The following is an 18,150-nucleotide window of genomic DNA, read 5'->3' as shown; positions in this document are numbered from 1 at the left end:
TGGGACTTGGGAAGTGTCCACTCAGATCAATGTGACATGCCAGCCATCTACTTAATCCACACCCAGGGGCATGGCCTAGCATTATGAATTAGTCTCCAGCTGGGGGAGTGAGTGTACGGGCTGGACTTCAGCCGGCATCAAGGCCTTCTTAGAAAGATTAGCAGATGAGGGGTCTTTGGATATGTTTAGATTATGAAGACCAAGAAGCAAGACAAAGCAGGTCACTGTTTACAAATCAGAATGAACAACAGAAGTGCTAGGAGATAGATACTTTGCTATGTCTTGCTGCTTCCCAGTGCTTGGACCAAAATACCTTCCAGTAAGAGTATAATGCTAGGGGCTTCCCTGGTGGCGCAGTGGTTAAGAATCTGCCTGCCAATGCAGAGGACACGGGTTCAATCCCTGGTCCAGGAAGATCCCGCATGCTGCAGAGCAACTAAGCCCGTGCGCCACAACTACTGAGCCTGCGCTCTAGAGCCCGCAAGCCACAACTACTGAGCCCACGTGCTGTAACTACTGAAGCCCACATGCCTAGAGCCATGCTCTGCAACAAGAGAAGCCACAGCACTGGGAAGCTTGCTCACAGCAACGAAGAGTAGACCCCGCTGGCCGCAACTAGAGAAAGGCCCAGGCGCAGCAATGAAGACACAACACAACCAAAAAAAAATGTATATATATATATATAGTGCTTGTGTTTTGCAAAGGAGAAAATTTGCAAAGGCAGTGATGAATGTGTACAGGGAGCTTATTGAGGTCCATATGCAAGAAGAAAAGGATTACACACTAACCACCCAGCATAGAGCTAGTGCTCTGGTCACAGAACAAAGAAAGATGGCAGAGTCCCAAAGAATTTAGGGTTCCTAGGTGATCCCAAGACATGCTGAGGTATGGGTCAGGAAGAAAAATAATCCCTAAATGGCAGCAGCCAAGCAGTGACAAGGTCAAAGTGCTGGATTTAGATTTCTTCATGCAGGTGAACTAGCCTTGCCAGCGGGTCCTAGAGAGTTCTGTTTCCAGAGACACGCATGGCCAGTACAAAGGGGGAAATGTCCTCCTCATTTCCATGGGGCTTTAGAATTTTTAAAGTGCTTTCACATGCCTTATTTCGTTTGTCACTCTACAGTCCTGTTTCACAGTTGACATAATGGATTGTCTGAGATTTGACTAGTTTGACTCATTTGATTAGTAAGTAGCAGAGCCAGTTTTTACACAATTGGTAATTTTGATTTCAAGTTCAGGGCTTCCTCCATTATATCAAACTACCTTCTCCCTCTGATGCTCTACTTAGTCCCAAGTCACTAACCTCTGTGAACTCAAAGTAGTGGCTTGGTATGGATTTCTCCTCATGCCACAGATTCTGTCTCTGCCTGGAAACTGACAACACCTATGGGCCAGGTGGAGAAGACATCCCTGACCTTGCCCATCTTGCTGTTCCATCTGTATCTTTTCCTTCCAGTGAATTCTCTTAGGCCCTCGACTGAGGAAGGATGCTAGGATAGATGGCTCAGTATTTGAACTCAGGAACTGCTGGCTTCTTTTGCTGATTCCTTCTTTGGTTAAAACCCTCCATGGTTTCCCATGTGGAAAGGCATTGTAACACCATAAATAAAAGCCTAGGTTTCAGAGTCAGGTAAACTTAGCACTGTTAATTATTAGCTACCATAACTCTCTGAACTTCTACTTGCTCATCTGTAAGTAGAAATTAAAAATAACTCTATTTTGGTCTTGGGAGAATTAAATAAGGTAAAATATATTCAGTGTCCAGTATAGTGCCAAACACTTAGTAAGTACATAGTAAGTAGTAGTTACTATTGACTACTAAATAATAGTCCAGACACTTTAGCAAGGTTCAAGGCTCCTCACAGCAAAACCCCACCCCCACCCCCTTACATTCCAGCAAGCCTGTCCATTCTCCTAATGCAAGAGATTCTTAAAATATTAAAATCCCTGTGCTGTTCCCTCCTGGGCTCATGGGGAAGGGCAGAAGACCATTCCATTTAAAAGAGGGAAGGGATCTTCAGAACCTGATGTTCTGACTCTGCCCCCCTGCCCACCCCCACCGCCGCTTCATGCCATGAAAGGAGAGTCAGTTTCTAGCAGAAATCAATTTGAGAGCATGTCCTTGGAGAAAGGGGGGACGTAGAAGCTAAAAAGCAAGATTACAGTGAATGATGAGTGATTACACATGAAAGATCTAGAGGGCAGCTTGACAATTGAGCTGGAAAATTCTCATCTTTTACTGATGAGACATAAGAGAAACATGGCAGTTTTCTTCTGGAGAGCAACCAGGAACTTAACAAATAAGTAGAAAATAAATGGGGAAATGGGTAGCCCAATTGAGCCCCAATTAAAGTGGGGCCAGTACACCCTCGCATGTGAAATTATCCTCAAATTTTAACATTAGAGTCAATTTTTAAGCTTGATAAAATTTCACCAATTAGCCAGGCAGTATAAAAAAATTCTACATATGCACTTAGTAGCAGACACTATCAAAGTGTTATCAAAGGATTATATTAAATGATCTGTAAAAAGCTCATGAATTTTTTCTACAACAATGTGCCTCAGTTGAAGTATTTGAAGAGTTTGTACTCTTGGTTTGACAAAACCTCTCCTTTGCAATCTCGTTGACCTGGATAATGGCTTAAATGACTCTTGTCCAGGGATCTGGGAGAAGCAGTTTGGCCTAGCCCACGTGTAAATTTATGATATATTTTAATTAACGGAGGCTATGGTGTCGATGTTTGTCCTGACCCTGTGGCTTTGTTAGCCAGTATTCCTTTCATTTCAAAGCATAATTTTCAAATTCATACTGAACGTATGTTAACAAAACTAAGAACCCAAGCACGCTTTTTTGTAACCACTCAAAATCATAGCTTTTCAGTGGCTCCTCTGCAGTGAGAAACCTGTTTGGAAGATGTGCAGGGCAATGACTAATCTCTACTTTACTTGTGGCCTGTGTCTGGTTACTATCCCCGGCTCAACTCCGTGGGAGTCAGAATGGGACAAATAGCCCAGTACTTTGGCAGCCACAGTCAGCTGTTAAGATCAGAGTATACCATCAAGGAATTCCGCTTCCCAGGACATGGGAAACACACACACACACACACACACACACACACACACACACAGAGAGAATGGTCAGAGATGCCCTTTGTTCCATACGATGTATTTTACTAGGATCCTGGGGCAAAATTAATTGTAGAGAGCCAATTCTGTCCTTTATCCAGGTGTGTGGGAGGAGCAAAAATTATTGAACCTTCCTTCATACGATGGGCATCTGTGCGTATAAACCCATTTAGACTCTATTGGATGTAAATGTCTTGGGGTTAAGGACCTGGGCTAAGCGGAAGGTGAAAGCTTGGACCACCTGCCCATCCGTTGATCCCACTCTGTCCTCTCATTTCTGGGATACAGAAGATTCTCTCTTAGCTTTTCCTCAAGATGAATGTAGCCTGGGGAAAAGATGGTGATCTATGTAGTTGTTTCGGCAAAATTTTCAAATGATTCCATTTTTCCCAAAGCATTTAGCTTGCAGTTATATCTTCATTTGTTTGCTTGTTTGAGGCCTGTCTTCCCTCCTAAATTAGGTAAGCTCCAAGAGGGTAGGGACCTCATTTGTTTTGTTCACAACGTGTAGCCAGTTCTTAGAATAGTGCCAGACATTTATTAGAGATTCCATCAAAGCTGTTATATGAATGGATAAAGGTATATCTGGCTGACCTACCACATGTCCAGTCTCATGCACGAGAAGAAACTGTTACAACTCAGGGGAAGATATTACCTCTGCTTTCTGAGCATTTGGAGATTATTGTATGGGGGATTTAAGGTTTATAAGGCCTTGGGTTGAATTCCTAAACCACCATTCATTTGGCATTTACAGCGAAAATTAATATAATTTTGAACGTGGGATCATTCACTGAATAAAATGGTCATTAGAAGTCTTTGCTTGTGGCATATGGTGATGTAACATAGGTTTGTGGTACATAAAAAAAAATGAAAAGAAAGGAAGAAAAAGTACCCTTCACAGCAAACTGTCAACTAAGAAGCAAAGGCTGAATTTTAGGCATTTTTTCATAGCAGCCGGCCTGTTCACCCGTGGCACTGGGGCTGGCTCACTGAGATCTTATGCAAGGCACATCTTCCCCAGGCTGCAGTTTTGTTTGCAGTTAAGTGGATTTCAGGGATCTCTTCCAGCTCTAGAATTTGGTGAGTTATTTGACAGCGTAGAACCAAAACCTGCTGGTGCAGAAGCTTACTGGTGCAGAGCCAGAGCTCTGAGCGTCCTGTAGACTTGGGTTCAAGTCCCAGTTTGCCCTGCCGGTGCTGGGCACTCAACCTCTCAGCATCTCATCTGTGAAATGGAGACAGTAATACTTTCCTCCTAAAGTTATTAGGACGTCCAAATAAAGAGATGCACTGAAAATGCTTAACAAAGTCTGGCCAAGAATAAATATTCAGAAAGTTAGGTTTCATTTTTCTATCTCAAATGTTTCATATGTCTGCTCTCCATCTTTATTTTTGTCATTGTTAAGCCTCACCATTAGAAATGGGATGATTTGTCTTCAAGCTACACAGTAAATAGCTCACAAAGGACAGGTGGTCATTTAATTTATCAAAAGGCATCCCTTTGTGTGACATCAGGACCTTGATAGACAGTGCCTTCCCCCATATTTCAAGGTGATTTTATGGCATGACCCATCCGTGCTTTTGAGAGATGTCAGAGTAGCCCTCTCCTGGACATTGTGTGTTCCTCTTCAAAGGAAATCCTTCATAAGCGTAAATATGCCAGTAGGTTTTGAAATGCCTTTTCCAAGACATAGTTTCTGGCCCAGAGCAGGCATTTTCCCTCTAGCCTGGTTTCTTATAAATTCACTGGAAACAGAAAGAGTTTGAAGATTACTAAGGAAGTGGAAGTGAAGGCCCCCATTTAGTGAAAACTTCAATTCAGCTAGGCTCGATGGAATAAAGTACAGCATGAAGAATGCCATCTAGTTGGAGGCAGTGTCACTAATGCTTGCAGGGGGCCTTTGCCTTTGCAGGGTGGAGAGGTGGGTGTGGAGCGATCGTGTACTGGCCCTGCCTTCTCTTTCACAAAGCGTGTGGACTCTGCAAGTGCTAAGGCTGTAAGCGGGATCTCTCGGATCTGGGCATCTCCAATTTCCTGTCATCCTAAAGTTCTCTTTTGTCCCTGAAGTTTACTGACTGTCTCCCTTCTCTCCATTCCCTCTCCTCCCCCCCACCTTTTTTTTTTCACTGCTTTCTGCTTGGATCCTCCACAGGAATGCTTTGGGGTAAATATTTTTTTCTTCAGTTTTCATTGAAGTAAAAAAAATACAGGGAGTGGGTTGGAGGAGGGAGAAAGTACGACTGGGAGGGAAGGCGCTGGCTCACTGAGAAAAGAGTGGTGTGTTTTCACTGATATCCAAGAGAACAAAAACTAGAAGTCACCAAACCTTCTTGGGAAATGATTATTCTTATTGGTTTCTATAGGTGTTTGACTTGTATGTTGCCTTTTAAGATAGGTAGATAGATGAACCTAATAGAGTGAAAGAGTTTATAAAATATACAAAGCCCAGGGATGCAGGAGGCCATTGATAGCAATGTGATACTTTGGGGATATATATATTCAGATCTAAAGTTGAGTAAAAGTAACTTACAGGTCGTGGATTATAACCATTTTAGAGGGTCTCAAAATTCATATTCCATTTAATGGAATGCAGTCAGCATTCCACTATATGTCTTCCTTCCTTCCTACCTTGCCTTGTATGAAAGAATGGATAGCCTTTGATCTCCCTGTTTGGAGGATGAGTATGGCAGGAAGAACAGGATAGAAAACAGGCAGAAGCCTTATAGTTCCCATCTGATGTTCTAGATAGTTCCCATTTCCTCTGATAGTTGATGTCACGGTTATCTGGGCCAGCGTGAGGAAAGAACCAGAGCCTGAGCTCACTATTTACAGCCTCATTTCCTACCATCTGCATGTTTTACAAATTGCAGTTGTTTGACTTGAATGCAAAGATCTCAGGGGATGAGCAGTGTGGAGAGAGAAATGCAGGTTGATCTATTCATTTCCTTCCTAAAAATAGAGAGATGTATTTTATCTGCTAGGAGCAGACACTTCTGAGAGCCTGAGGAGGGAGGGTCACTAGCCGCAGGGCAAGGTTGAAGGTGGGCGGGGGCTTCCGTTTGGGTGTGCTCCAACTGTAGGCTGTCTGCAGCTTGCCCTAGGTGCAGAGGGCTTGAAATGGGAAGAGGCTGCGGAAAGAGTGCTCTGCACAGAGATAATCAGGGTCTGAACCAAAGTCCTGGCTGGAAGCCTGCATGACATGCTCTCTCTGGATCAGGCAGCCATGCACAGCAAGGGTGTCGTGTCCCCGCCAGCCTTCCACACCCTGCTCCCTCCCCTCACTCGTGAACTGTGCAGAGGTGATAAACCTAGAGCGAAAAGAAGGACTAGGTTGAGTCCCCTGATGAGACGTGCTCTCAACCGTGACTCCCTATTCAACAAATACTATTTGAGAGCCTTCTGCTGAAGACTCCCTAGGTTAGCACCGTGCCGGTCCGCAGTGGGCCACGGTCTTGTTCCCTAGTCGGCTGATCCTCCATTTCCACGTGGCCAGTGTGGTCACGAGCAGCATTACTCTGGCCGTTCGGGGGGAGGAAATGTTAATTAACATGTGTGCGTGGGTGCCTGTGTGGTGTGCCTGTGTCTTCCTCTGTGTGAGTGTGCACGGGTGTGTGTACATATGAGTGTGTGCACACTGGGGAGTGATTGGAAAATTTTCCCAGAAAGTGTTGTTTGGGGTCTACTCTGACCCAGTTTCTAGCCTCTTGCCCACCTCTCTCCCACTTCCCCCTGTTGTTGTTAATGCAGTACTGTGACTGTCACTTTAATTCTCCCCTGTCCTGTGATTCCCCGGGTCCCCTGCAGAACCAACAAGGGCCGGGACATCAAGACCATCAAGTCCCTGCGGGTGCTCCGTGTCCTGAGGCCGCTGAAGACCATCAAGCGTCTGCCCAAGCTCAAGGTGACGTTTGCCAGTTTCTTCCCATCTGCTCCCCTTTGTCTGTCTTCTCTCTCCAGCCACCATTGGCCTGCTTTTGGAGAATTATTTCTGGGAATATTCCTTTTGCTCACACGGAGACTGAGATTCTTTTCATCTGCTTGAACTAAGGGTCTTAGTTTCAAAGGAAAATAACCAACATCCTAAGAAATCTCTAAGGACTTTTGCCCCTTGAGTCCAAACCCAGGAGGTATTTTCTACCCTCTGTGGCAGGTCATAGGAAGAACCCTGTGTGGCTTTGTCCCGGAGCCTCCTGTGTCGTGAAGGTGTGTGAGACACCAGGATGGAAGCAGCAGGAGCCCTGCGTGTTGTGGTCTGTGTACTAGGTCAGACTGAGTCACCTGGGATGGTTTCCTTCCTCATGATTCTAGAGAAAAAAAGGATCTTCTGGCCCTGACCCTTCATATTTTTGAGACACGGATAGGTCAATAACTTGCCCAAGGACACAGAGTCATTTTTGGCACCAGCAGAGAAGAAATGGGGAACTGAGCTCACATGACCAAGTTCTCCCTGTTGCCGGGAGCCGTGTCTTCATAGGTCTATTATCTGGGTTCTCCAGCCCCCTGACCTGCTCACCCTCCCTGAGCTCCTTCCCTGAGCCTTCCTGCCCTCAGATTGCTGGCAGGTAGAACCCACACACATCTGTTGCTGTTATGGAAGCTGAAGCCTCAAGGGAGAAAAGCTCTTCCTCCCCGAATCCTGTGAATGAGAGCCAGCCACCACCAGGGAGGGAACAAGGGACTCCCCTGTTCCCAGTTCCTCCTCCCCACTGGGTTTGCATCACCTCCGCTATCCCCCAGCAGTCCCTCCACCACCACCCCGACTGCTTCCCTTTCAGCCCTCTGGCTCTGCAGAGGTGCTAAACCAACCAGTTTGATCAAAGGCTTAAGACCCCAGGAAAGTCTCTTTGGAAAGACCCCTAACTGGCTGAGACGTGGCTTCCTCTCAGAGCCCAGGGTCCTGGCCACCTGCTTGGATTCCTGAGGAGAGATGCTCATGCTCCAGGTGTCCTCCCTGCCTCCTCTCCTCCTACACCGCCCCGCCTTCCCTCCTCGATGAGGTGCCTCCCACTATACGGTGTAGGACAGTCTTCGCATGCCGTTCAGTACAAGCCTCCACCTGCTGATGAGGCCGCACAGGGCCTGGCCTGGGTCCTTCCTCTCCGCCTCACTCTCAGCAAAATGTGGCCAGGAGCCCTGGGGCCCTCACCACTTCTGTTAGCAGCAGCCCAGGTCCACTGGTCTCCTCCTCTGAGCTACGTTGGGGTCCTAAGAGGAGCTCGGATGGGGTGATGAGTTAGTCACCAGGCTGGAGGAGGTGACCCCGACCGGGGATGAATCCAGTTAATTAGGAAGGGCCGGCTTCTTGCTCTGCAGCTCCATAACCTGAGGGAAATGTAGGGGAATCTGATGATTCCACGAGGCTGCATGTCGCTCACGGTCCCTGCAGTGCTGAACTAATGAAGCCAGCAGTGTTCACCCAGAGCTGTGAAGAGGCAGCCGCTCAAATGCAGCACCACTGTGGGGCTAGACTCTCCAGTGAGCTAAACCTACAAACCTAGAAAAGAACCTAAAAATGGTTTGAAATGTGTTGAATTCCCATGTAACTCCGCACGGCTTAGGGCCTCGAATGGATTCTCCGTAGGGAGATGCATTGTCTTGAACGGAAGTGTGGGTTCCTGATTCTGTCCAGTCGGTCCTCCCATCACTGAGAGAGGGTGCTCTCCCCTCTTCCCACGTCACCTGTTGAATCTTCATCCCCAGCACAGCCAGCTTTAAACTGGAGAACATTTACGTGACGTGTGGAACATAATTGGGGTGAATGTATGAACTTATTACAAAATATCATTTAAACGAACAAAGATGATAGTTTATTATCACTTTATTTAGAAAGGCGAAGAGAAAACAATACATATTCAGAATATACGTCAAATCTAAGAATGTGCCCCAAATAGATGAGGTCACAGAGAAGCTATTTAATGCCTAAAACAGGCTACATGATTTCAAGGATCCCTTCTCTGCAGTAAATTTCTTTTTTCACACTAAGTGGAGTGTGCGTAATAGGATTCCACGAAGGACCCCCTCCACTGTCTGGTACCATCTGGTCTCTACTGTTTTGGGTTTCCCTTCAGATTCAGAGCATGTGTTCCCCTCCCAAATGGTCGGTTCGTGTAGTCATGAGCAGCTTAGAAGCCAGGTCTGAATCCCGTGAGTCACTTCTTAGTAGGGTGATATCTCCTGGGGCGCCTTCTCCGTGGACTGGCCGCTGGTGGTGTGGGTCCAGCCCAGCTCTAGGCAGATACACAGGCCATGCCAGGGACTCACACACCAGGGCTTGCTCTTCTCTTCACAGGCTGTCTTCGACTGTGTGGTCACCTCCTTGAAAAACGTCTTCAACATACTCATTGTCTATAAGCTTTTCATGTTCATCTTTGCCGTCATCGCAGTTCAGCTTTTCAAGGGCAAGTTCTTCTATTGCACAGACAGTTCTAAGGACACGGAGAAGGAGTGCATGTAAGTGCCACCAGCACATAACTGCTCACTTTCTGCTAAGGTGTATCCCACTGAGGTCCACAAAGCCCTTTACAGATAGGTCTGTTCTTTCTCTTTTACTTAAATCCATTCCTCTTTGGGGGAAAAAAAGGCAAAATAAGAAGTTGCTACCTTGTGATCGAGTACCTCTTTTGTGTCAGACGTGGAACAAAGCATTTCACATCAGGTTTTCATTTTAAATCTTTCGAAGGACCTTTCGAGAGAGGTTTTCTTTGCACATTATAGATGTGGAAGCTGAGGCACAGGAAGTTTAAGTAAGTCGCTCAGGGTTACACAGCAGCTAGTGAAAGGATTAGGATTTAATCTTCCATGTCTGTTGGGCACCAAATCTCATTTTTATTCCATGATAATGCAGCCTTAATAAAATCCCTTCTTCCTTGCGTTTGAATGCTGATAATTACTACTGCGCATTACTGAAGTCCCTAGAATTCCTTTGCCCTTCCATGAGCTATAGTGAAGAGGCCCTGGTTCATTTCTGCTCTGGTTTCAGAGGCAACTACGTAGATCATGAGAAAAACAAGATGGAGGTGAAAGGCCGAGAATGGAAGCGCCATGAGTTCCACTACGACAACATCATCTGGGCCCTGCTGACCCTCTTCACGGTCTCCACAGGGGAAGGATGGCCTCAGTGAGTGATGCGTCTGGCTTGGCATGCTTGTCTCTGAGCTGGGCTGGGACCAAGTGTTTACCTTGAGAAGCTGATTCAAGATGAACAGTGCTAACCCTCTGTTACTGTGCCGAGGAACCCAAGTGGTTATGAGTAGGTGAGACGGGCAGGAGAGAGGAAGAATGAAAATCTTTCAGGCAGGGATCAAGAGGGAGCTGACAAAGTCAGGGAAATATTTGATACACTGAATGTTTTAGCCGATTCTCAAGGAATTGAGTGGAGCCATCTGACTGCTAGAGAACACATGAGTTTTGAACAGCTCTCCACACCTTAGGAGAGTCCCTAAGGATTGTTTTAGACAGATGGATCCTCCCAGTTGACCCTGGATGTGAGGGTTGGGGGTTAAGGATGAGTTGGCAGAACCCAGAGATGCTTTCTGTGATCATACCTCGTATGAGGAAGACAACAGAATGCAGTTTTTAATGCTGCTCGTAGCTACAGGCTGATTTTCTCAGAGACTTGGCAGTTACCAAGACACCCCTCTCTGGCGGCAGCATGCTCTATTGGCAGCAAAATGTTAAAGGGAGATTCAGGAGCCTCTTGCTATTTTATGACAACCACAGCTATAAGATAATGTCATTCTGATGCTTAGGAGCTGGATGCATAATGGCCCAGGGGCTAGAAAGAGCAGTGGATTGGGGGTCACTGGACCTCCACCAACTTGGTTGTGGAGCCCCAAACTCACAGAGGATCCACAAAGTTTAAAAAGTCGGAAGAGAAGATATAATAGGGGGCACATCCACTAACGAAGCCTTAAGTCCCAGCAGCTGTCAAGATCGCCGTCCACCATCCGTGTCCTCTCATTCTGTCCCCAGAGTTTTGCAGCACTCTGTCGATGTGACAGAGGAAGACCGAGGCCCGAGCCGCAGCAACCGCATGGAGATGTCCATCTTTTACGTCGTCTACTTTGTGGTCTTCCCTTTCTTCTTTGTCAACATCTTTGTGGCGCTCATCATCATCACCTTCCAGGAGCAAGGGGACAAGATGATGGAGGAGTGCAGCCTGGAGAAGAATGAGGTGAGGTGAGGGGTCTAGAGCATGGGGCGGTGGGAGCTCCGGAAAGGACTCTCAGACCAGCAGTGTTGGGAAGAAGACAGAATGTTCTCCGCTGTATTGTGAATTAGAGAGAATCGGGAAACATGTATCAGCCAGTCGTTACATAAATGCTTTTGGAGCATCTGCCCTGTTCAAAGCCCAGGTATGAGGCACAGAGAACTGAGAGGGATGTAAGGTGTTTAAGATGCAGTCCCTACCTTTATGCAGCACGCCGTCTGGAGGTGGGGGGCAGGAAAGATGTGTGTCAACATTATAACGTTAACGCATCTGCTTCCCGGCTTGCATCCCTCCATGGTGTATGTTTGCTGTAAGGGCCTGTCTTGCTTATTACTGCTTTTGCAGTAACAAGTGTAGTTCTGGCACAACATTGTCGGGTGCATTGTTTTTATCCTGGAACTGAACTAGAAATTGTTAGAGACTATGAGAGAAAGGCAAATAAAGGACTATGGGAATGCACAGGGAGATAGACTTTTACTTCTGACTGTGGGCTTCCTGCCTAAACATCTCAGTCATGTGCTGCGTAAAAGGCCATTATTAATAACCATTACGTCCTTACCGCGTGGGACAGAATCCTTCTAGTTCTGTGAATTCATTTAAGGTGACATCTCACCTGTGGTTTTGTCCAGATAATTTCTTTTGCCACTTTTACCTCTGCTCGCCCAGCCCTAGCCTCTTCTCACACACCATCCTCTTCTTCGAACCGTCTAAGGGAGAGCCCAGCAGTATGCGAGGTTTAGGGACTCTGAGCTTGGCTAACCAGTGTGACTCTCCTGCAGAGGGCGTGCATCGACTTCGCCATCAGTGCCAAACCTCTCACCCGCTACATGCCCCAGAACAGGCACACCTTCCAGTACCGCGTCTGGCACTTTGTGGTGTCCCCATCCTTTGAGTACACCATCATGGCCATGATCGCCCTGAACACCGTCGTGCTGATGATGAAGGTGAGAGGGTGGTGGCTGGGAGGCACTCGGGCAGGCTGCTCCCTCGCGGAGCACATGTGTGTGTGCGCCCGAGACACTGAGAAAACACTCCAGCTTACCAGTCTGTTGCCTCCTCACCTACGTTTCCATCGTGGAATCTCTTTTTGATTTGGTCTGCATCATCAGCCCAGCCTCTGGGGTGAAATGCAGTGAAATATATGGCAGCAGTCCAGGAACTCTGAAAGCAAAGGCTGGTGATGGCAGTCAGATGCAGACGAGGATGGAACTGTCAGGAGATGTAGATGATCATGGGGCTCTAAAAGAGTGTCGAAAGAGGTTTGATGTTATTTAATACTAAATGGTAGAGTAATTAATGCTAGAGAATGTTTCTGCGCTTCTCACCTTCAACTCTAGGAAGACGGACCGTTTCGCTAGTAAGATCTGTGTTTCCCTCTGTTTTGTTTTGTTTTGCCACATGGGATGCGTACTGCTCCTCTCTAACCCTCCATGACAACCTGTCCTCCTGCGTCCTGCACCGGAATGTCCTCCAAGGGCAGGGATGCCCGATGGCCATCCTTTGTGACATGGATACCCCTCTCATCTTAAGGGTTTGATTCTTTCCTCTCTTCTCTTCCTGGCAGTACTACTCTGCTCCCTGTACCTATGAACTGGCCCTGAAGTACCTGAATATCGCCTTCACCATGGTGTTTTCCCTGGAATGTGTCCTAAAGATCATCGCCTTTGGCTTCTTGGTATGTCATGGAATTTATCTCGACATCGCGCTTGTCTTCCCTTCTCTTTGGGTACATTCCCAGCCTTTGTTGGAAGGGAGGGGGGTCACCGCTACTCCAGAAATGGTTCGCACACCTGCCCACCTACGTGTGGGCTTGTTTCGACGGCTCAGTAAACTGCCATGGAGACAAGATGATGTGTGAGGGTGTGAGGAGAAAAAGCATACGGAACCAGATCCCCAGCTCCATACTCGTCAAACCATCAGCTCTGTTCCTGTCAAATTCTGTCCGTGGTTGAGGGGTGACAGTCAGTGCATCTTACTAGAACTTGGTAAGACTTATCTGTCGAATGGGAGCACAACAGAGATTGGACTGATACACCTGAGTACTTATTTACTGGTGAAAGGTTTAAAATCTTATAACTCAAATGGAAAAATATCTGTCCCTCTTAGCCTCAGACAGAGCAGATAATACATTTTACCTAGTTGTCCTCCTCCCTTTAGTTATGTGAAAAGTAACTTCTGCCAATAAAAATAAATGTTTAGTACTCAAGTTTTCAAAGGCTAATGGCCTTTAAAGTGTGTATGAGAGAGAGAGCAAGGGAGAGAGTAAGTGAGGGGATGGGTGGTTTCTGGAATTGGTTTGGGGAGGGTTGGGATGAGTTTTTCTGGCATGAGTCCTCCTTTTACTTCTCCTCAGCTACTCAATGTAGTTGTTGGGCAGATTCCCGCACCTGCCATCAAGAGTGTTGAGCAAACCTAGCCCTGGACTTCAGTGTCCTATAAACAAAATGATCCTCTCTGCCGCCACCCCCCCCCCCGTCACCCCCATACCCTGTCCCCCCCCCCCACCACCCTTGTCTCGGTGTTTACAGTGAGATCAGTGGGGTGCAGATATACCCACCTGACAGCTGTTTCGCACTTATTTTGTGTGTGAGCTACCATTTCAAATTACACGTGTACATGGCTTTCCCTGCAAGAAGAGAAACTCAGCTTGTTGTCTGAATGTGGGTTTGTCGGGCAGCAGCTTGAACAGGGACTCTGGCCTTGGCTTGATGGCTGTACGTGTTGATGGTGGGGGTTACCTCTGGTCTCCTAGTGGTTCTTTGAAAAGTCATTGATTTGATGGTTTGGGGAGGAGAGTTGAAGGGAACCCATTGCAGGTGGCTGTATTGTTGGTTGTTTGACTCCCTTTTGAGTCTTGGAGAAATAAAAAAAGTAAACTACCAACAACAAAGATGCGTTTATAATACAGTCTAGCCCTTGGCAAGGGGAGTAGGGGGAGCAGAGGGAGGGAGAAGCCTGTCAACAACAGGGAAAGTTTTCCTCTGCCTCTTCATTAGTTACATGTCGGATTGACATTGTCTGTGACTTAAGTCCCCAATTACGTGTCAAATTATGGTGATGCTGAATACATACACAAACTTAACTAGATGATTCAGCCCCAAAGCCTGCCTCCTTCGCACCCTCACCCCCATATTTTCATTCAAGGTCTAAAGCATTTTCACACTATAAAAGGCACCACTAATCCCAAATAAGTCTTTTCATTGATATACTATTATAGGTTTTCAGAATATCCTAATGTATACTGTTTTTTCAGATCTTCTCAATGACTCTGAAATAGGCATAGCAGAAACTATCATTATTGTTGTTGTTATTTTAAATGAGGAAATTGAAGTTCAGAAAAATTGTGTCGCTCTTTGAAGATTATAGAATAAAAGGCAGTAGAATTGGAAAGTGGAATGGGAATGAAAAAGGAAGGAAGAGGGCAAAAGAAAGAGGGAGTGAATTAACATACATTGGTTGTCTACTGAGTACCAAAAGCTTTACGTATTATTCATTTTAGGTTCATAAGAACTCTGTTAGATGGCCACTGTGGTTTGCTTCTTAGAAGGATGAGCTCAGTACTTTACACAAGGTTACTGAAAAGGCAGAGCCGAGTGTTCAGTTCCTGGGCTGTCTGGCTTCGAAGCCCACACTTTGTCCACCATAATCCACCAGTCTGTATGCTATGTTGTGCTGTACTCTACCATACTATATTGTAACGCCTCCTCTACTGGAACCTAGGGCTTCTGTCCCCTGAGACCTAGATTCATATTCTAGCTCTTATATGGGGATCTAACCAAGAATTAGGACACTCACCCCAGGCTGATAACAGGAGAGCACTGAGAATTGAGGAACTCAGAGACTCAACTTGGCCCCACTCCTGAAGGAGTAGGCATCCTTAACAGCGGTGGGTTTGTGAGGCCCTGTGCCTAGTTTCTTTACATGCCTGGCAGGGGCCTTTGACTTTGGAATCAAACAGGCCTCTCTAAGGCTCAGTTTTCTTTCATAAAGGAGGATAACAATAACTGCCCTATAGCCATAGATACTGTGTGTGTCCAGTGAGGGAATATACCTAAGGCATCTAGTCCTGAGTAGGTGCTCATACAGGTATCTTCCCTCTACGCACACCATTTCTGTCCCTATCGCATATCTCTCCCCCTTCTTCTTGCCAGCCCTACCACTCAGTAATTTATGAGGTATTTATCACTACTTACTTATAGCATCCATGGGAGGAATAAATGAACTGAAAGAATGCCAAGGGAGGACCTGGCACAGAATCTGGCATGTGTAGTAAGGATTCACGAATGCCAGTTGTGGGGATGGGAGAGGGTGTACTTGTGCAGTGCTCTGAGAGTCTCTTCCGGGAGTTTGCCGCCCAAGGGCAAGTGGGTAACATTTTGGAGACCCAAGTGTTCTGTTTCTTTTAAAGAATATAGTCCAAGGTCTGTTTCCACCTGAGCCCTGGAGGCGGGAGCAGAGCCCACTTTCTCTGTTAAGCTGAAAGTTTTCTGGTTGGTGTGTTATCCAGGTCCTTTACTTCTTCGTCTGCTTTAACCCACTCATTCTATTACTGTTTCCTTGTATTTTACTTAGTTACACCTCCTCGAAAGATGTAACAGAGCAGGCAAAGAGGGGAAAGATGAGTTTGTTCATCCTATTGCCAATTGGCAGCTGGTTTGAAAAGGCTCAGTGGGGTTAGGAAGAGAGTTTTGGCACATCTTTGATCTTTAGTCACTTAGGATGTGACTTATTGTTAGTTGAAAGTCAGAACTGTATATTTATAGGGTCACATGGTACTATATAAAAATTTAAAAGTTATATAAACCTTAGAGTAATATTGTAAATAATTTTATTGTCTTGTAGGTAACAATAGCGATCTTTCTTTTTTCGACAGCAAAATGTTCCAGGCCACAAACCTCTTTCTTACATATTTTTATGTAATATTACACTTAAAAAATCATACATATTTTTTAATGTAGCTTTTTAGTGACAGCTTCAAAAACAAGGTCTCCAAATAGTGATGAAACTGCTTCCCAAATGAGAAATTCTCAAACTAGTGAAGGAGAAACAGCATTTTTGGTTAGAAATAGCAAACTAAAGCCAAAGTTAGAATGAATTTGTCCTGGAATTGACAAGTTTTAATTCCAAGTGACAAAGTTATGTCATAAAAGATGTCTGTTTTTCCCTTGTTTTTTTTTCCTTTTTTTTTTTTTTTCCTGATGCTCCCATGGCTGAATTCACTTGGCAGAACTATTTCCGAGACACCTGGAATATCTTTGACTTCATCACCGTGATCGGCAGTATCACAGAAATTATCCTGACAGACAGCAAGGTGAATGGCCCTTTGATCCTTCTGTTTAAGCTCAGCCCTGAAGTAGCATTAAAAAAAATCCTCTGTACTTTCAGTCCATTTTTAACTCCTCAAACCCAATGTGCAGCCCCCTATTCACTTCCTTGTTCCTGAGCTTTTGCCAGAAAATGGGAATGTTGGATGACGCTGGATCTCACGGAAAGCTTGGTCCCATTTGCATGACTCAGCAGCCATCCAAGGGATGAGCGGGATAGAGGGCCCAGAAGAGGCCGAGTATGCATAGTGTCCTGCTAGATTCTTTGGGAGGTACAAGAGAGGCACAGCATCTCTGTCCTCAGAGTTCTTACACCTGAACTGGTTCCCTGAAATGGTTCACCCTAAAGAAGACTTGGAGCGTTCATCACAAGTCTTTGAATATTGGAGGGCCATCATGTGCTAGGCCATTATTAGCTCTGCTCTCTGACATCAAATGCAGAGTTAGGACCACTTAGAGAAGACTGGGGAGGCCAGTTTTGTCAGTTGTGTGGTGGGCACCCATCATCTGTGGTACTTCCGTGCCTTCCTGTATGTGTAATAAACAAGTTGAAATAGGGAATAGGGAGCAGCCCTGGGGAGGCTCCAAGAGATGGTCCTCACTGGCCCATCAGCTAGAGATGGGGTTAAAAATGAAAGACAGCATCCGTGTTCCAGTTTATGTTCTGAATGAGGGATGAATACACAAGTACCATCGCTTAAATTTTCTAAATGACCATAATGTCACTAATGATATGTTTCCTTTTGGTCCACCAGCTGGTGAACACCAGTGGCTTCAATATGAGCTTTCTGAAGCTCTTCCGAGCCGCCCGCCTCATCAAGCTTCTGCGTCAGGGCTACACCATCCGTATTTTACTATGGACGTTCGTGCAGTCCTTTAAGGTAAAAGGCACCAGCTCCTCCTCTCTGAAGGTTGAGGTGGCCCTCTCATATCAGACAGCACACCAGGCAACATGGCATCACTTTGCACATCCCCTCACCTCTGGAAATGGGTGTTTGTCAGAAGCATCAGATAAACACAGCAGTTTTTACTTGCAACAGAGCTCTGCCGGGCAACAGTCAGCTTATGAGTAATTGGCAAGAATCTCATTCTAGAAAAACACCCCAACTTTGTAACTCAGTTATCCTCTCTGTCCACTGTGGCAGGAGGCTTGTTTAATGAGGTGTGCTCCCTCTCAAGGTATTCCAAAATGACCTGGGCAAGCCCTTCCAAGGACAGAGCCAGCCACCTGTAGTCACATCTCCTCTGCATTTTCAGGGATTCACCCATGGCCTTATTTCACAGAACAGTTTTTCAAAGGACTCTTTGAGTTGTGTTTTCTAACAAGATAATTCATACCAATCCCACCCATGTCGTCAGTGTGTGTTTCCTGAACCACTGAATATATGGTATGCGAATGGTCACCTCTGCGTCCTACAAACTAATAGGATATCTGGGCAAGGTTAATATGGTGAGCTTCTTTTGAATGATCTCATGGGGCTGTACAGAGG

The 18,150-nt window shown here is 46.0% G+C and overlaps 1 protein-coding gene across 1 annotated transcript in view; it reads left to right on the top strand.

Annotated features, from left to right (window-relative positions):
- CACNA1E (calcium voltage-gated channel subunit alpha1 E) overlaps positions 1 to 18,150 on the top strand; it is an 89,417-nt gene that overhangs the window by 32,146 nt on the left and 39,121 nt on the right. The window contains exons 19-26 of the mRNA XM_057726047.1: positions 6,932 to 7,028; positions 9,417 to 9,577; positions 10,107 to 10,244; positions 11,099 to 11,300; positions 12,116 to 12,280; positions 12,901 to 13,011; positions 16,564 to 16,647; positions 17,416 to 17,541. Of these exons, the coding sequence (XP_057582030.1) occupies positions 6,932 to 7,028; positions 9,417 to 9,577; positions 10,107 to 10,244; positions 11,099 to 11,300; positions 12,116 to 12,280; positions 12,901 to 13,011; positions 16,564 to 16,647; positions 17,416 to 17,541 (1,084 nt within the window). The remainder of the gene's footprint in view (positions 1 to 6,931; positions 7,029 to 9,416; positions 9,578 to 10,106; positions 10,245 to 11,098; positions 11,301 to 12,115; positions 12,281 to 12,900; positions 13,012 to 16,563; positions 16,648 to 17,415; positions 17,542 to 18,150) is intronic.

The sequence above is a fragment of the Hippopotamus amphibius genome, chromosome 3 (genome assembly GCF_030028045.1).
Source record: "Hippopotamus amphibius kiboko isolate mHipAmp2 chromosome 3, mHipAmp2.hap2, whole genome shotgun sequence".
NCBI classification, from domain to species: Eukaryota; Metazoa; Chordata; class Mammalia; order Artiodactyla; family Hippopotamidae; genus Hippopotamus; species Hippopotamus amphibius.
The sequence above is the reverse complement of the archived record's forward strand: the minus strand, read 5'-3'. Positions and strand labels throughout refer to the sequence as shown.